Raw genomic sequence first — 18301 nt, 5'->3', positions numbered from 1 at the left:
GACATGCCAACTTGGCTCAAAGTTGTTGCGAACGTTGATGGTACTGCGAATCTCTCCAAGTTGCACGGGATGCCTTCGCCGGGCTTCATCGAGCTATGTGGGGCTTGTTCCACCACAAATTGCTGGTATTGCACCTACACAATCGGTGTGTAACACTTAAATTCTTACAATGGCCTGGGTTTATTATCTCCCGGCTGTTGTGGTGAAACTGAACTGACTTAACCTGGACCTGAAGTACGGATGCTTTTGAACTCCATCCAACGAGCCCTCTCCAAGGGGTAGCGGCAAACGTTTGGCACGGTTAGTTCTTGTGAGAGGTGTGAAACACCATGAAAGGTTATTATTCTATATAAACAGCAAGCCTCCCGGTAGGCTGTTACTTTATTGCTTGATCTTCTCCCATCTGACAATGAGAGTTGCAGTAATCGGCGGCGGTCCGTCGGGCCTCGTAACGCTCAAGTATTTGGCCAGAGCACATCTGAGCCTGGACTGTGACGCTATAGAAGCTCGGCTCTTTGAGCTCGAAGATAGCATTGGCGGTGCTTTCACTCATCGAGCATATGAGGACGCAGAGGTCCGTATATGTCACATCTTCATGCCTGGAACGTATGAGCCAACTGACGAACGATGGTGCTCTTGATAGCTCGTATCCTCGAAACAACTTACAACGTTTTCTGATTTTCGCTGTTGCGCTGATCGAGACTTTCTCAGTGCGAGTGACTACGTCCAGTACCTGCACGACTACTGCTCGAAATTTCGTTTATGGCCTAGCATTGAGCTGGGAGCCGAGGTTCGCAACATACACGGCCGCTCTCCTCAAGGCTACGTGGTTGAATATGCTAAGAAGGGCGGTGAAGTCTTGAGGTGGAGATGTGATGCCGTCGCGGTCTGCTCAGGCTTGCACCGAGAGCCAAACTTGCCTACCATCCCTGGGCTGAACCATGTACCCGAGGTCATGCATTCATCTAAATTCAAGACCAAAAGCCAATTCGGGGTAAATAAGACAGTCATGATAGTCGGGTCCGGCGAAACCGGTGCTGATGTAGCGTATCTTGCCGTGAACTCGCCTACAAAGCAAGTTTTGATGTGCCATAAAGATGGCTTCCATTTCGCCCCCAAGGTTGCTCATTCTGCTACGTGTGAGTAAGGCTTGAGCAGCAATGTTAATGGTTATATAGAGAAACCCTGGGCCGGTATTGCTTCCTATCTTGGGCAGGAAGCCCAATCCTAGCGAACCAGGCATTCCCATTGACGTTAGCCGTGCCAACCTCTTCGACACAACTTACGTACATCAAGCCCTTCGTAACAGCATGATCCTCTGGGAGTACTACAACTACTATATCAAGGTACTGCTGTGGGTTTGCTCTGGTACGACGTCGGGAATGGACCAGTGGGTAGGCGAAATCAGCTGGGCTCGTCATCATCCATCAAAAAGTATGTTCTCACCGAGGTCTTCCTATCGTACTGCTCTGCTTCATCCGTTTTTCTTCTTATTTTCTTTTTCTCTTCTCTTGTTGGTCTTTTCGTCTCACGCTGTTGCAGTATTCTTCAACAAGTCCATGAAAGTTTGCCCGTACTTAAGCTTGCCTTACCGACCCAAACAGCCCGGCCCATCCCTTTGGCTATACGCCTTGAGATCTGCTCTAGTGCAGACGCCGATTCCCGACACGCATGGGAAACAGGTAGATCTCGCACCGCTACCAAAGAGAATCGATGAGCGTGGCGTGGTTGAATTTGTTGACAATGGGCGACCGGAGTATGAGCGAATCAAACTTCAAACCATTCAGCCTGATGTTATTGTCTTGTGTACTGGCTACCAGCAGACATTTCCCTTCCTTGACGACAAGCTCAAGGTCAATACCAACCACTTATCGTCCCATGTCCGGGGTATTTGGAGGCGAGAGCAACCCACCATGGGATTTATTGGCTTCGTGAGGCCATCCTTGGGCGCTATACCACCCCTGGCAGAGATGCAAGCCCAGCTGTGGGTGTTAAATCTAGTTGCACCGCGCAAACTACCTGTTCTGAATCCTGGAGATGAAATACACTATAAGCTTCGCAGCAAATCTGCCGACAGGGTCACATATGGCGTCGATCACGAGAGCTATGCGTACCAGCTTGCTCTGGATATGAACTCGGCGCCTGGAATTGTGGATATTTGGAGAATCACACGGACGACTCAAATCTTGACCATGCATTCCATGTGTCGTCTTCTCATTATATGGGCTTTCGGAGCTCATTTTAACACAAAGTTTAGACTAATAGGGCCATGGGTCTGGGACGGTGCTATAGAAGTCCTTGTGAGTGATGAATTTTGGCACACAATTACACGACGGCCATTATTGTTCGGTGAGACTCTGACCATATCGGAACTGCTTCGGGGCTAATTAGCTAGGACACCTCCTTGTCTCTATTCTACCAATCGCAATCTTTGCTCCCTTGAGCATGATGTTTCTGCTGTATCACTCCTTGTTGAGCTACTGCAGGCCTTTGGTTCAATCGGTTGCGCTTTAGTTGTGTAACATGTTGGCGGATGGATCTGGGCTCACAGGAGCTCGCTACGAGGAACCAGCCAGAGTCTGGAAATGGAAAACGTGAAGGAAACAGTGAGGGAAACAAAGAAAAATTTGTTTTCACTGACATGGAACGTCATTTAGGGGATACAAGCTATTAATCGAGATAGAGTCAATTCAAGTACAGTGGCTGGCAAGTTAAAAAAATAAGAGGTCAGTTTTACAACTACATCAACTTTTGGACGGTCAAGGGAACCATTATTGATATCAATTCTTCAACACGTACCAAACTCAGGACAGGCTGTTCTTGGGGGTTTCCGACTTCGGTATTATGTCTACTCGCTTATTTATATGCTCCGCAGGTGGTAGTGTTTTAATGGATCTGTGCCAGCGCGTGTGACTGTCATGCCGCTTTCTAGTTCAATCAAGTCTCACAGAGCGGTTGTCAACGACGAAAAATAGCCACTTCAAGCGTATCAACTAGAATGAAGAAAGAGCCCATAAACAGCCTCACCACCTGTTACTAAGGCCGCTTGTGGTTATATCGACAAAGCTAAGACTAGCTACATAGAGAAAGATGGTAAGCCAATAGGATACCAAAAGCCACAACCTGAAACCAAAAAAAGAAGAATCAAAAAGGAGAAGAAGAAATGGTTTTCCAGTCCAGACCTCCCTAATGAAACTTAATCTGGTTCAACATAGCTACTGGTCACCAAACCGTCCAAAATGCCTCATCTCGCCGTCGAATCCTGTTCGACGTGCCGCATTGACTGTAATGTACCTCTGATAGTCCATCACGAACAGGCGTTCTTATCAGTCAGAAGGTCGACAATCTTCTCGTGGCCTTTAGTGATGCTAGCTGAAGGGCCGTTGCGTAATCTCCGCCTCGCGTGTTCACGTCAGCGCCCCAATTGAGTAAAATCTGAACAATCTTGTCATAACCGTGAAGAGACGCTAGCTGTAGGGCCGTTGGAACCACCCGCTTCGCGCCTCGATATTGGCGCCTTTATGAAGCAGAAGTTGGAGAATCTTATTATGGCCGTTCGCCGATGCGAGCTGCAGGGCTGTTGCGAGCCTTCCACCCTGTGCGTTAACAGAAGCACCATTGTCGAGTAGAAGCTGAACAATCCTCTCGTGACCCTCTGCTGATGCGACTTGCAGGGCTGTTGCGAAATTTCCGTCTTGCGCATTAACATCTGCGCCTTTACCAAGCAGGAGCTCAACAATCTCTGCATAGCCATTAGCTGATGCTTCTTGTAGAGCTGTTGGGAGTCTTCCGCCTTGCGCATTGACATCGGCACCGGCATCGAGTAGAAGCTGGACAACCCTCTCATGACCAGTTGTGGATGCCGCTTGCAGGGCCGTTCCAACCTTCCGCTTCGTGCATCGACATCGGCACCCTTATCAAGAAGAAGCTGCACAATCTCTGTATATCCTCCTGCTGACGCTCGATGCAATGACTTGCTCAATAGTGATTGGGATATGCATTCACACTTTGTCTTATGAGCGGTGCACTGCCTCTTCAAAGCACCGAGGGCCTTCCTAGCTTTACCTATCTCTCCTTTCCCCGCAGCCCAAAGCAATGCTGCTGGATCTCACTTCTGCCATCGTGATAGTATAGGATATCTTGAGTGATATGGTTGGCTAACCTGCTAGTGCAAGCTAGAGCAGCTTGTTCTTTTGGCCCGAGAAAGGCGGCGACAATAGAATAAAGCTCCAATGGGAGGGCGAGAAGCGACATTTTTACTCAACGCGGTAATGGATAACTATTCCGTTGGTGAACTTTTTAGATGCAAGTTTGAGATACATTTGGGGCAGTCAGTGCCATCCACAAAAGACAAAGGTCCTTGGCACCAAAACCCTTCGCAGCTTTCATGAACTTTTAATCTTGTTCACATGATAAGCCAGTTGAAAGCGATAGCGAATTCACAAAACTAATAAGTGAGTTCACCTAGACTGGATTCACAAGGCACGTCCTCGATGGCTGTGAGCGAATAGCGGCTTTGGCTAAAATACCTCGACTTCGGCCACTCGACCAATAGACAGTGTTAACCTTTCGTTCAGTCACTCAAGTTTGCCGGAGGACGAAGATGCCCCACTGCTGATGCACTTTTCTCTTGACCATCTGATATCCAAGTAAGCGGAAAGGCGTTCAGCAACGAAGAAAGAGCCAAGACGAAAAAATTACTGTTTCAGGTGAGTGGTATAACTACACAACCAGACACTTCGGATTGACCACTAGCTGATTGGTTACAGTAGGCGTTGATCTCCCCCTACTCCACTATGAGTTCACGCGCTAAATCGTACCGATACGACGCCAGCAGTGGCCGGATCGCCATCCGGTGGATAGATGTGAACTGAGAAATCGGGTCTCAATTCAGTTATGTGGATGCAGTGTGAAATTGATGACGCAGTCAACAGCGCGCGTGATATCCAGCGGTTAATTCGCAGTTTGGAAATAGTGGGGTACGATCCGTAACACCAGCCAGCCTGGATAATCGTGGGATTCGGTCCACTGTACCATGATGAGCCATTACTGACTTACGAAAGGCTACCTACCGTTGTCCACCATCCGCTCTTAGTGCGGTTCCACCAGTCGTTTTTGGACTTTGTCATTACGGTCAGGGCAACACTCGCTCAGCTTGCAAACATCTTGGTGCCCAAGACGCCAAATACCCGATGCGGCTACTGCACTGTCGGAATTGATCCAAGAATCGCATCTGAGCCCGACAGCACTGCCATTCTGACCGGGGTAACTACGTGCCAGGTGATTGCTCTAGTGAAAGTCCTTGGAGCACCTCATGCGCCGCCGGGGGGGGAGGGAGTGGGGTTCCCTGGAACATATTGTGCCCTGTGCGCAACCTGATATTATCGGCTCCTGGTGAATCATTCAAGAATGTCGGATATGCCTATGGACGCCACTCCATCCACTCGCTTTATGATGAGGACAAATACCATTGCAAAAGATCATTTGCGCTTGGAGAACAATGCATTTCGAGTTGGATTACCGGTTCGACATGGACAATATGTCCAGCCTCTGCAGTCAGCCAACGCCATGTCCTTCCACCAAGACAGGCTTCTCTTCCGCCTCATCAGCCCATGAACCATTCACCCTTACGCCTGAATTTGGCATTATGGACTTTTGTATCCCTTACAACTTTGTGTCTCACCAGGCAGAGTTGAACGCTCCCTTACCAGCAATGGGCGAGCCCATGTTTCACCCTGTCAAAAATGAGCCTGAGCAAATCTCATTCCCCCACTCTCTCCCTAACGATTCTATGAAGCAAGAGCAACTTAGCTTCGAGTACGAGCAAATGATTGCGATGGGCATGACGCATCAAGGATCAATGGGCTCATTGACACCATCAAACTCTTTTGGCATGGATGGTTACTCCCCTGATGCCTCAGTCAGTACTGCCTCTTTCATAATTACATCAACCCCAGGCGTCTCCACTCCGGAGAGACAAGTTCCTCATGGTCTTGTGCCAGCGCCAGCCCAATCTCACTTTTCTCTCATAGAGATCTCTGGAGGGCGTCGACTCTCTGACCAGGACTGGCACTTTCACCGTCGCTTTTGCCCATCATTATAAGGCCGACGATCCCAACCCATGCCAGCTCAAAGGAGTCTGATGGTGCATGATATCAGCAAAAGAGTGCAGAGCTTCAGCAAGCTCAGATCCGATCACCAAAGAAGCGATCTGCCAAGTCTAAGCCTGTTCAAATTGATGCTGCCCAAAGAGTGAAATGCAAATGTGACTATTTTGGTTGTCACAAGGCTTTCAGGCGCAGTGAGCACCTCACGCGTCACAAAAAAAGGTAATTTGAAACAGAAAATCATGAACAATCGAGATACTAACTCATATTATGCAGTTCTCACGGCGAGGGACCCAACCGTTTCTCATGCGAGTTCTGTGGAAAAGACCAATTCAATCGCCAAGATAACCTCAATAGCCATCGCAAGTTGCACACGCGACGCAATAACCGTGAACGCGGCGTTATTTTCATCCCGGACGCAGTCTCTATCATTGAGCAAGAGGAACGAAGTAGGAGGCGGCGAGCCCCTTCAAATCTGAATATGGAAGGGAAACATAAAATCCAACCGGACCAGTTGCGCTCGAGGTAGTGTCACATAGTGTCAACTCATAGGGTCAGTAAATGGAAGCACTGTACTCGCGTCTCTGGTGGCGCATGGCTCAAAGAGGTATGTCCCAATGCATACAGCGACGGTTGGGGAGCAACTTGAAGGTGCCAGCTATCCGATACCTATAGCTTCAAGAAAGCGTGAGGTGGAGGTATTGGCAGAGTAGCAATTGGATTAAATGTAGCCGATCCTGCGAAGACTTTTCATACATGTTGGTGTCATAAAAGTGAACAATGAGCTACGGCTGAAGCGAGAAATGGTTTCGGAGGTATCATTCATTATAATAGATACGGATAGAGGTCACTCCGTGTCTGTTTAAAAAGCTCAACATGTATTATGCGTCTCATGCACGGCTCCAAGTCGTCAATATGTAGCTTCCGAATTGCTTACAACCAGAGTCTCTGTCATGTAGGTCACCTCTGTAATCTGTTTCACAACCATGGACAGATTCCCAATGTCTTGTAAAACTTTGTCTTCAGCGTTCCGGCTGTGTCATTTTCTTTTTTCTTCTTTCTTTCTTTCTTTTCTTTTTTTTCTCCTTGTAGACGACTGTACGACTCTCAGCCGTCGGTGAATTCACAGTACAATCGGCCTCGTCATGTTGTTCCTTCGATTTGGAATCTTTTCACGAAGTCCCTTCCTGGTGTCCACCAACGCCAGTTTCAATTGCTTAGAGACGCAGCCGTTGCCGGTCAACGTCCTGTCATCTGGTAGAGCGTCCAAGGCAACTGGATGTTTGGCAAACGGTTCGCATCCCAGCATTGCCATGGCCGTCAATGTACCAATGCTTTCAAATGCACCTGGTGTTGAGGTTGGTCGTACTAGTCGGTACTGTCTGATGCCAGGGATCCAACACGAGTCCTTTACGTTATGCTGCCCATCTCTGAAATTGGTTCTTCACCAAAAGGACGACCGTTCTGCCAAACCGGTAGATTACGGATAAGAAGTTGGTCCGAGTTCCGTTGTCGTCTCATTTCGTTCCGCGGCCATCTTCACCTTCATGTGTACAACAGGTGATCATCATCTCAGTTGATCACTTTCGGCCATCCAAGTACAGACGCCAGGTCTGACTCCCAGGTATCAAAACGTGTTCTCCACCTGCTGTCTCGTGGCAGGCCGATACTTTAGCTTTTCCATGAAGTCTACCACAATAATATGTACTCATGTCCATCAGCTGATGGCGGGTTGATCAGACCAATGTAGTTCATTCCCACCATGTCCGCCGCCGCCTTTTATTCACCTTCTTTGGTATGGAAGTGGTGCCTCTCTATATCCGTCGAGAGGCGAAATGAGCTTCACTAGATTGAGCAGTGAGGGGTACGCCGTCAAAACCATTTCTGTCCAGCCTGAGCAAGCACGGGTCTTTGCAAGAAACTTGAGCAGGCATTCAAATAAAAAGAGGGCTAAAATTGACTAGTTTTTCACAGTGAAGTAACTAGGTACAATACCACGCCCAGCTTTCTAGTCCAAGCACTAGCCAATCAAGGTTGCCATTATATTCAAGAAAATGCATCCTAACGGATATCTCATGCATCTACCGGGGGTCCCATATCCCTTCCGGAGGACTGGCTGCCCTGCACACTTCGTCGAGTTAGCTTGAACTGTGGATAATTTGTTATACAGAAGCCACATTAATGAAATGCCTTAAATAGTGAATTAATCAGCTCTTTATTTTCTACTGATCTCTTCAATAGCGTAAGCCAGTATCATCAGTAAACCCATCCACAAACTTTCCGAGAGACGTGCGCTCAGTTTATATTTTGAAGGTATCGTAAGTGAAAGATAAGCCGACTAGAAAAGTCGGCGAACAAAGGGACAAACGCATGCCAAAACGGTCTAGTATGGAGAAGGTCTATTCTTTTCACACCGTAAGACAGGCCGAAGCTTATAAATCAAGGTCCGTGTGAGTTACTATGTGAAGTAGCAAGGCTACGTATAAGCGTAAGACCGTAGGGTGGAACTCGGCCCCAGAAACCTCTTTACTGCAACAATCAATAAGCTGGCACGTTCAAGTTACTTGTATGCGCTTGAGTATATCGGCATCAAAAAGGTACCGTTCCAATTTGTAAAGACGAGGGTCAAAGTTCAATCTTAATTATTAGTCATGAAAGTGAACGAATATTGAAAAAGAAAGGACGGCGCGATAGATTTGGGGTGGAGGAGGGCATTTGGTCGGACGAAGAACACTTATCGTGGACAATTGCTTGGATGAGCAGTGGAGACAAGTACAGGTAACCTGTAAGGAATGACACCGCGGATTAGTGACAATAGCTTTGAATTAACGTGTTTGGCGAATAGATTATTGAGAGGTGTGATGGAGAACAGACGGTTAAGGACGAGTGGCTGTTGAAAGTAAGCACATCTGCAACGTATGGCATCACAGGCGGTAGTCCACACGTTTGACCTAGGGCCATTTTTATCTTGTATTCTGTGACCTGGGCAAGTGCAAGTATTAACCAATCCTCTGATACAAATATTCACTCTCATCTAGAGTTTTCAGCCCTCTTTTTCTCTCCCGTATCTTCTGCACCCTCCTCTTCTCCTATTGGTTGCTCACAGCACCAGGGCCATTAGCCAAGTAGAATTGCTTGACCTTAGTCTCACATCGTTCCATCTCCGCTTGAGCGTCCACGGTTTGAGGAAGCAATCGATGGAAGCGGTTGCGTGCTTCTTCCAGTTCAGAGAGAAGCTTGTTGAGCTCGGTGGTGGCTCGGTTTGAGCTCATCGGAGGAGGTGATAGTACGGGTAGACATGAGAAGAAGTAGTGGGGGTCACCGTCTGGGGGACTGATGAGGTTAGAGCAGGTATTTGTCGCGTTTCACGGACATCCGGTGGACTGGACGTCGGCAGACGTGCCACGATTCTCCTTAACCGCGGTGTGGAAGGAATTCCCTGCTCTTGATATTGGAACTGATCGGGTGGACCTGTACTCCAATATCAGCCAGGATGTTGCCATGAACGCGAGTCGAGCCGGTAGCCCTGTACTTACACCCCTCTCTCCAGGCATTGCGTGTCTTGCTGGAAGCATTCCAAGCTGGCTGTGTAAACACATCGGATGACATGCCTGGGATGTCAGGTCGCTGACTTGGAGGCACTAAGGACGAGGGTGGTTCAGCAGTATCATCACCGGCGGGGTGGGGAATATGGGGATATTTCTCGACGAGGTTCATAATTGCAAGCCGGCGCTCAGGAGTCGAATCTTTCCAGTCAACTTTATGCATGATGAGGTTGCAAGATTCCTGTTCATCTGTAGTCAGAGAATGACGGTGTGACCACATTTTGGCCGAAATACTATTGCTATCACGATATTTATAAGTGATGAGAAGAGATGATGTGGAGAAAGACAGAATGAGACCTGTGTGGCTGAAGGGTGTAAGGAGGCTGTGGAGACTGTTACAATCAGAAACAGTCAATGCTCATAAATGATACGCTTTCACACTGTGAATTTGATAAACCTGCGTAATTGACGCCCTGATGTATCTAAACAAACAAGTTAGAAAGCCATATGCCCAGAAGCACTCTAGCCCCAGAAACGTCAGAGAATGCCTGGCCCCTACCATTGTTACCTCTGTCCCTCCAAGCCCCCCTCTCTGATTGAATGTATTAGGCGTTACCTACTTTCTTTAAACAGCACTTGTAGTACCATTTAATATCACAACCACCGCCATCGAAAACACATATACCCACTGCTTTAACCCGCCATCATAGGTATCCATGCTATCCGCCGACGCATGTATCACTAATCGCTTCACATAACAAAGCTTTGAAGATTGCCTTGTGTCCCATTGTGGTGTTCAACAAGACCTTGTTACCATGGTTAACCCCCGCGTTACATATCTTTTCTCTCAATCATGTTTTGATCCAATTCTGCCCGCCTGGCGAAGCCCAGCTGCTCCTACAATGGTACATGTCAACAAGAGGGCTAGCATAGTCCAAAATGTCGCTCTGTAACCCTCCATTAGAGCTTGTGCCGCGGACTTTGCTCTCTCGTGTTTTGTGACCCATGTTGAGATGACCTGCATGGCAGCTAGTCCCATTGTGTTGCCAAGCTGCCCAGCAGTGTTAAAGACAGCACCAGCAATTGCTTGCTTTTCGTCCGGAAAAACCTCTGTTATGACTATGAGGCCGACTGTGAAGAGAACATCAACAGAAAAAGGCATGAGGATCTGTGCGGGAAAGCGCACTTCCAGTAAGGCCAGTCCGGCTGGATGAAAGCCATAAGAAGGGGCGAGCCAGCAGACAGGAGAGAAGCGAGAGCGACCAGATAGTTGGCACGGATCTTGTGAACTACAAGGCCCGTTGAAATGTTGAGAGCGAGGCCAACCACAGTGCTTGGAAGCATGCGTATAGCCGCTTCGAGGGCGGAAAGATGCTCGATGTCTTGAAAACTAGTATACGCTGTCAGTTGGGAAAATGTTGTGACTCAGGTTCAATTTCTACTTACTAAAGGCTCGTCACAAGATCTAGAGAGTTCAGAACAGCAAATGACAATGCTACTGTGATACATATGCTGGTAAAAGAAGCGTTCTTCCAGAGCTCATTCGGAATCAGGGCTACCTGGCCGTTCTTGACCCGAAAATGCATCCAGAAAACAAAAAGAACGGCAGTTACTAGACTGAGGCTGACGGCCAAGAGCTTCCTGGTGATCGAATTTGATCAACATCAGCACTGATGATGCTGTTTCGTGATCAGTAGGTGCTTGAACAGATGGAACGCTGGTGAACTAATGCCAAGAAGTATGTTAGTAGGCTCATCGAGGACGATGCGAGCAATCCGCCAACCCAGTCAACTCGTGTTTTTATATTTTGCCATTTGCTCGTGGCGGATAGGCTGTGTGGCTTTGGTAAAGACCACCATCCGACGGCAAATAGCAATAGGGTCATACCTCCACAGAGGTACCATCCCGACCGCCAGCCAATAGTGTCGACCAGTATGCCACCTAAAATGAGGCTAGCTGAGAAACCTAACAGCTGGCTTAATCCCAAGCAAGCAAAGATAGGTTGCGCTCTCGTACTTGAGGCTGCCCTAGAGTAACAAGGGCCACAGAGGTAGAAAAGTGCAGCGCAGCGGCAAGGCCCTGTAAGGCTCTCAGGATGATAAGCTGCTCTCCATTTCTAACGAGTCCGCAAGAGTCATAAATATACAATTGAATATGCATCCCAGAAGATTCACTGAACGTGGTCCGGCGACATCAGCAATAGCACCGGTGAGGAGCAGAGTTGATGCTGTGGCCAGTCCATATACTGACAATGGCCAGAAGGCAAGAGACGGATGAAGATCAAGATCTTCTGTTAATCGAGGAAGTCCGATAACCGTAAGGCCGTTGGATGCATTACTGGTAACGTTCACACCGCATAGGTAAGCAATTGTGACTACCCTGCTATGAAGAATGTAGATGAGGATGTTTCATATCGGCTGCTTGGGAATCTTCATCGCTGCTGCTTGCCAGTTGCACGTCGCTCGTGGGTTTCCGCGATAGAGAAGATGATGATTCAAGGGATGGAAGATTCATGATGACACTGGTTGTCATCTAGCAGAAGTGTGAATTTCTGGAGGTATTTACAAAACGACGTTAGGATAGTATGGCGCTATGTTGGTTGATGATGCTACCTGGGTATTTTTATATTGTGGTCCTGGATTATGCTTTCTGGCTTTATAACAATATCACTCCTTCCGATTGTTCGCTGAGATACTGTTCTCCGAAGTAATCCAGTATACACAGCGAATGGCTCGCAAGTTTGCTGAAAATCTCAACTCTCACAGGGATAGTTACTTAAGCAGGCCTCTCTGAGCTTCGATTGACCCTGTCTTTCCACAACAGCCAATTATATGGACTAAAGTGAAACACTTATCTGTAAGCGATTTCATTCAATTTCGCGTACATGCTGTTATACGGAAGCCAAGAGTACCAGTGAATGCCAGCATCATGCACTAAAGTCTTACCAACAGAAAATGAGAAATAGTGGATATTCTAGACTCTGGGCTACATGAAACGATAGGAACCAGAGTGAAAGCATGGGTATATCTAGCATGAATGTATGTTAATTAACAGGCGGGCCTTGGTTAACTCAGATATGCTCCCGTTCAAGATTCTTCTCCGTGCCACCTCCATCCACCATAACTTTTCAGTATGACTCGCTCAGAGACCTGTGTCCAATGGAGATACTTAAGGGTCTGACAGCACAACCTGTCGTGCCTCTACAAGTGTTATCTCAGACTTGAAATCGGAAGATCCAAATTTTACCATGGCGCACGGAAGTCAGCCATATAAAAACAATCCTCGTCCCTGTTCAAACACATCACCTTCGATGAGCAACCTGAATGAAGCGATGAGAAAATCTCACTTTCGAGACATTGATGCTTGGGACGCTCTTAGGAAGCGTGATCTTGAGTACGCCATCAACCTCCTTGTCTCAGGCGAATGGACTATCAACGGTGACATAAAAGACGGTTGGGACTCTTTGGACGCGAGAGTTGGTGGGGAAAGATGTCACGAGACCGCCCTCCTGGCCTTGATCCTTCGCCGCATTGTCATCGCGTATCTAAGAGACAGCAAACTCCTAGAGACGTTTAAGGCACTCGTTACCGAGTATCGCGCCGAGCACGCCCAAGACAAACGTTGGACCAAAGTTTTCAAGGTCCAAGATATTTATGTTGATGACTCTGACCGTTACAAACACATCATTAAATCGATAATCAACTTTATAGGTCCCGACTGGACAACGTTTATTGGCTCTGCGCGGACACTTGCATCATTCAGTGTACTCAGCACTATGGAGTGCGGTTTGAGTGTTTACTACCGTCGTTTGGGAGATGTCCTTGTCGCCACAAGCAAGGAACAACGTGCTGCTGGGATGGGAGAATATTATGATGCCGAGTATCCACTGCGTACAACATTCACCCATATTTCTTTCAAGCTTATTGAGAAACTCTCTGCTGAAGTTTTGACAAAAGGGGTCTCAGAAAGCCCTTTTGGTGCACAGCCTCGGGCCTGGGAGACCCTTCCAGAACAAGCACGAGAGATGTTCCACTTCTCAAAAGCCAACAAAAAAAACCCACGCCATAATGGCTGCTCTATTATCGTGGGTCGTTCTCCGCCTCTATGCAAATCTTGATTAGGCTCTGTTGGCAATACAAGATTCCGATCACGCTCTGCATGCCCCGCCTACGATATGAGAATGCTCCTGATGGTGCAACGAGCATGGCGACATACAAGCTTACTTCGGCACCTGTTCGGACTTATATTTCTACCAATGAGTCCTGCGGAAGCTTTAAAATGGTGGATACTGCACAAAAGGGCATTGAAGACGAGCCATGCTGGAAGCTGGGTGGCTACAGCATGTATCACGAATCACAGCCTGGAACGCTTCTCTCCTCGGCTAATGATGGCGAATATATCGAGGCGCTGGAGCAGTCTGACGTGGGTCATTTGCTGTCTCTATTTGGTTTCGTCCATCGTGAATATCCACGGAAACCGAAAACGGAGGCGTTGACCTTGTGGCGTTACGAAGCTCAATATGTGGAGGAACCGCGCGATCTGCTGAGTTAAGCTTAGAGGGCGTCCACTCTGGTTGGGGCTTGAGCTCAATCGGTCAGGCGAACAACTTGGGCCTTCTCTCGCTCTCTATCGCTTCCGATAAGATCGCTAGGCAGTGCAATCTGAATGATACGGTTCTTGCACATCAACACAACATCGCGGCGAGATCGTCTTATCAAATGCAATGCAAGCCGATACCCTTCACTTTTGACCACATTGACATTTCTACTCCTAGGCATGAACAATCCAAGTGGGCTGGTATTCTCCGCAAACACCTATCAACGACGGAGCCCATGTATGCAAATCTTTTTGTGATAGGCAATACGTGTTATGGTATGAAGGACGAGGCAGAAGCCGATAGACTCATGCAGGTCAACAACGACCGTGAGAAGATCGAATCCTTACTTCAGCGACATCCTGGACATGATGTTTTCTTAACAACGGACCATAAGGCCAAACTAAAGAGGAGTAAGGAGGAAACTAGGAAGAAAAAGGTTTCGTCTAGGGTTGCAGGAAATGAAGTCCTAAGCACCCTCCAAAACCCATTGCACAATAAGTACGGTTAGGGGTTGTCTGCGTGGCCGTTTATTAAGCATAACAAATTTATACACTTCAGGGGACAAGGTCAAAAACATATGTCCTGTGTCTATGCGTTAGTGATAAGTGTCATTTCGACTAAAATGTGCTACCAGGCGTAATGAATCGTATTGGGCATTCTTGTCTCCAGTAGCTAAAGTTTCATCTATATTATCCTGCACCTGAAGCTGAAAAGCCATGTAAGTCTAGTACAATATCGCGGCAATTTAGCCTTCGGCTTCGACGGCCAAACGTCGCTTGCATCACAGCTTCAACGCCGACCAAACTTATCCTCACCGCAGGACATATTACCAAAGCTCGTCATTCTGTCACAGTTTATATGCAAGATAGATGTCGCTGAACCCGTACGATGCGCAATGTATCAGGGGGGCAGATGCTGAAAGATAATGTATCATGCTTGCTACTTCATTGTATAATTTATAGAGCACCTGTTATTATAAGTATATTTATTTTGTTGTAATTATTTGAGGAACTTATATTTCTTGCTGTAAAATACCTTTTGTTCTCAATCCTGGTAAGTCAACTCGTAGTATGCTCACTTAGCGTGTACATTAGACCTTCTTTTTATAACGATTTTCTCATTACCGCTATTTATAAATTGGCTAATTATTAATATTCTGGAATACTCTACCCTATTTAACAACGCTCACTGGGATTATAAAAGCAAGAAGAACTGAACCGTCACTAATATGATGTAGAGGTTTTATGTTCAACAATGGGCCGCCTACTTCCCATTTGGCGTGTTAAAGCACTTGAATTATGTAATGTTTCCAGCATCATCGCAGGCTTTCTTGGTTGCCTAAGCCTATACATTGTTATCCACCAAGGAAACGCCGTAGACCAAGATTACAAAACTATATCTCATCTTGCGTCAACGTTCCTATTGGGTACGACTATAGTGGCTGTGGTTAACATTATAGTCACTGTCATACTCTCGATTGCTTATGGAACCCAACAAAGGAATGGTAGGCGGGATGGTGTCAACCTTGCTCAGGTGCGCTTTGAAGCGGCTAACCGCTCAAATATCTCGTTGTGGTTGCCAATGGCTTTGGTAAGCCTCGTAGTAATTCAGTTCTTGGTGGGCCTGCTCCTCTGGCACTCAGCTCGTTTTCCAAGTTGGTCTATCATTCTACTTGTAATGGAATCACTTATTCTCCTAGTGGGATCGGCGATGATTCTTTGGAATGTCTTCAGGGCTTTTCAGAGTGAACAGATTGGAGAGGTTGAACAGGGTAGACAAGGTGAAAAGGTTATCGAGGTTGGACGACGGACTCAATCATTTCAAACACGGAACTTGTACACTATTCTAGAATAAGGAGGATGTCACTCCCAGCCCTTATTTTCTAAAGTCAAACATTTCGGTCTCGGCTCTTTCTCCTAAGTCGAAATCGGGCGGTTTCTGTCATGGAAGCTAGATGACTAAAGATACGTTCATAGCAACTCCCACGATAGAATACTCAGAAAGCCTATCCTCCTTACGTGGAAATTCTATATAATCTGTTGGAAATACTCTCTACAAGTGACCTTTGTTTCATACAACATATATAACAACCTGAGGGATACTTGCAGTAGATGGTGAGAGTCTAAAAGTCATCAAGGATGGTGTTTTGGTTATGTATGTCTTGCTCCTTTCGCCCGCAATGCTCAAATAGGCAGCTACACCAAGCCATACATGGTGCATCTTCTATATCAGCGAAGCTCTAGTAATCTTACTCGTACGTATTATTCGCAAAAGTCTACTCTGGTGTTCCTAGCTATCATCCGCTAATCAGCAAACTTGCTCTCTTCATCGCCATATCGTCGATCTTCGAGCATTAACGCTTGTAAAAGACGGCTGTCATAATCCCCCGTGACAGATCCGTCATGACTATGCACCTGGTCTTCGGGACGATGACGCAGCGACAACATTAGCATCAAAGCGGTCCCGTAACGTTCGCTCGGTGTTTTGATGCGAGAGCCATGGCTTAGAAGGAGGCGAACAATACTCTTGTGACCCATGGCTATTGCAATATACAGCGGGGGTGCAAGCCGTGCACCTTGCAGACTGGCGTCAGCACCTCTACAGAGGAGTAGGTCGGTCATTTCTCTATCACCGTTGACAACCGCTCGTTGGATGGCTGTAGGTGAGTGTTGATTATGTTCATCTATACCAGCTCCATTGTCAAGTAGTAGCCGGACAATACCCCTGTGCCCTCGAGTTGCTGCTGCTTGGAGTGGTGTCACAGATCGATGATGTGGCGCGCCAACATCAGCGCCACTTTTGATAAGGAGCTTAACAACAGACTTGTGCCCGCCTGCTGCGGCTGCCTGAAGTGCTGTCGTGAGTCGTTCGCCCGTGGAAAGCAATACTGCACCCGATGATTCAACTTGCTGATTCAAATTGGCGCCATTCAGAACAAGAAGCTGAACAATTCTCCTCTGGCCATGAAGTGCTGCCACTACCAGGGCTCTTGCCAGTATATCGCCTTGAGCCCGAGCATCAACGTATCTGGCAAGAAATAGCTTGAGAATCCTCCAATTTCCATTTGCGGAAGCGATATTTACAGGTTTTGGAAGTATTCCACCCTGAATATCGATATCAGCACCTTTATCTAACAGACGCTCGACAAGTCGCTTATTGCAAGTAGCCACGGCGCATTGAAGTGCTGTGGAGCATCGTTGGTCGTGCGCGTCAATCTCAGCACCGTTGTCGAGGAGAAGCTCTACAATTTCCTTGTGCCCTTTGCTTGCCGCTCCCTGAAACGCTGGTGGGAACTGCTGCGTTTGTGCGTCCATATTAGCACCGTGGCTGAGGAGTAGCTGGACAATTTCTCGATGGCCGTGAAAACATGCCAATTGTAGAGCGCTTGGGAATCCAGCCTTTGTGGCATTGACGTCTGCATTTGCTTCAAGAAGAAGCTCGATGATATCTGAGTTGCCACTTTTTGATGCAATCTCCAGAGCGCTCGGTAAGCTTCTATGGCGGACATCCACGTCAACTCCGTTGTTCACAAGCGCTCGGATAATACTGGCATGTTCACAAATTGAAGCTATACCAAGTGCTTCTACCAATTTAGCTTGGAATGCACACTCGCAGGCAGGGCCATGATCAGGGCATCCTTGCCGGTAGGTTTCAAGGGCTTTTTCTGCGGTTCTTTGGCAGCCTGAGACAGCAGCCCAAACCAAGGCAACGGAGCGCTTTCTTTTGAAGTCAAGGAGGTAGAGTACATGATCCGTAATCTGATGTGCTCGCCTGTGGGACAAACCGAGGTTGAATAGATCTCTGCAGGTAAGGTAAGAAGCAACATCGTAATAAAGTTCTGGAAGAAGGGTAAGCAGTGCCATTGTGCAAGATTCAGTCGTAATTAATGATCATATTAAAGCCATGGTGAGAAAGAGTTTTGCCGCCTCTGTTATAGTACACGGAACTGGGAACATGAACCACCAATCTTGGTGCGTCCTGAGAAGCGTTTGGGAGCATGACATCAGTAATTCACTATGCATCTTCTGCGAAAGCGAGTAGTGAAATGGCTT

At 47.4% G+C, this 18301-nt stretch overlaps 7 protein-coding genes across 7 annotated transcripts; 3 read left to right on the top strand and 4 right to left on the bottom strand.

Moving 5' to 3' along the window:
- Positions 1-409: 409 nt before the first annotated feature.
- BKA55DRAFT_522930 (dimethylaniline monooxygenase) lies at positions 410-2514 on the top strand (the record flags this gene model as incomplete). The annotated part of the gene is made up of 5 exons (XM_046188611.1): positions 410-574; positions 731-1120; positions 1179-1434; positions 1543-2349; positions 2396-2514. 5 exons carry the CDS (start codon positions 410-412, stop codon positions 2512-2514), a joined length of 1737 nt encoding a protein of 578 aa, XP_046044316.1.
- Positions 2515-3467: 953 nt separating this feature from the next.
- Positions 3468-4700, bottom strand: BKA55DRAFT_710100 (ankyrin repeat-containing domain protein; the record flags this gene model as incomplete). Its single annotated transcript, XM_046200775.1, has 2 exons — positions 4113-4700; positions 3468-3913 (listed from the first exon to the last, which is right to left on the bottom strand). Exons 1-2 carry the CDS (start codon positions 4252-4254, stop codon positions 3468-3470), a joined length of 588 nt encoding a protein of 195 aa, XP_046044315.1. The 5' UTR covers positions 4255-4700.
- A 602-nt stretch (positions 4701-5302) lies between these two features.
- On the top strand, positions 5303-7007 carry BKA55DRAFT_580570 (uncharacterized protein). Its single transcript, XM_046193964.1, has 3 exons — positions 5303-5959; positions 6160-6329; positions 6384-7007. Exons 1-3 carry the CDS (start codon positions 5501-5503, stop codon positions 6634-6636), a joined length of 882 nt encoding a protein of 293 aa, XP_046044314.1. The 5' UTR covers positions 5303-5500; the 3' UTR covers positions 6637-7007.
- A 2189-nt stretch (positions 7008-9196) lies between these two features.
- BKA55DRAFT_598152 (uncharacterized protein) lies at positions 9197-9875 on the bottom strand (the record flags this gene model as incomplete). The annotated part of the gene is made up of 3 exons (XM_046196188.1): positions 9197-9432; positions 9507-9578; positions 9644-9875. 3 exons carry the CDS (start codon positions 9873-9875, stop codon positions 9197-9199), a joined length of 540 nt encoding a protein of 179 aa, XP_046044313.1.
- A 624-nt stretch (positions 9876-10499) lies between these two features.
- Positions 10500-12901, bottom strand: BKA55DRAFT_598151 (major facilitator superfamily domain-containing protein; the record flags this gene model as incomplete). The annotated part of the gene is made up of 7 exons (XM_046196187.1): positions 10500-10820; positions 10916-11042; positions 11099-11289; positions 11379-11624; positions 11669-11768; positions 11903-12034; positions 12834-12901. The coding sequence occupies 7 exons, from the start codon at positions 12899-12901 to the stop codon at positions 10500-10502; spliced, it is 1185 nt and encodes a 394-aa protein (XP_046044312.1).
- Positions 12900-16203, top strand: BKA55DRAFT_598150 (uncharacterized protein; the record flags this gene model as incomplete). Its single annotated transcript, XM_046196186.1, has 7 exons — positions 12900-13678; positions 13774-14111; positions 14141-14685; positions 15103-15146; positions 15563-15675; positions 15709-15839; positions 16099-16203. 7 exons carry the CDS (start codon positions 12900-12902, stop codon positions 16201-16203), a joined length of 2055 nt encoding a protein of 684 aa, XP_046044311.1.
- A 349-nt stretch (positions 16204-16552) lies between these two features.
- On the bottom strand, positions 16553-18112 carry BKA55DRAFT_544433 (ankyrin repeat-containing domain protein; the record flags this gene model as incomplete). The annotated part of the gene is made up of 1 exon (XM_046190710.1): positions 16553-18112. The coding sequence occupies one exon, from the start codon at positions 18110-18112 to the stop codon at positions 16553-16555; it is 1560 nt and encodes a 519-aa protein (XP_046044310.1).
- Between the last annotated feature and the right edge of the window lie 189 nt (positions 18113-18301).

This window comes from Fusarium redolens (assembly GCF_020744475.1).
Source record: "Fusarium redolens strain MPI-CAGE-AT-0023 chromosome Unknown BKA55scaffold_18, whole genome shotgun sequence".
Classification (NCBI taxonomy): Eukaryota; Fungi; Ascomycota; class Sordariomycetes; order Hypocreales; family Nectriaceae; genus Fusarium; species Fusarium redolens.
This window is presented reverse-complemented; position numbering and strand designations above follow the sequence as displayed.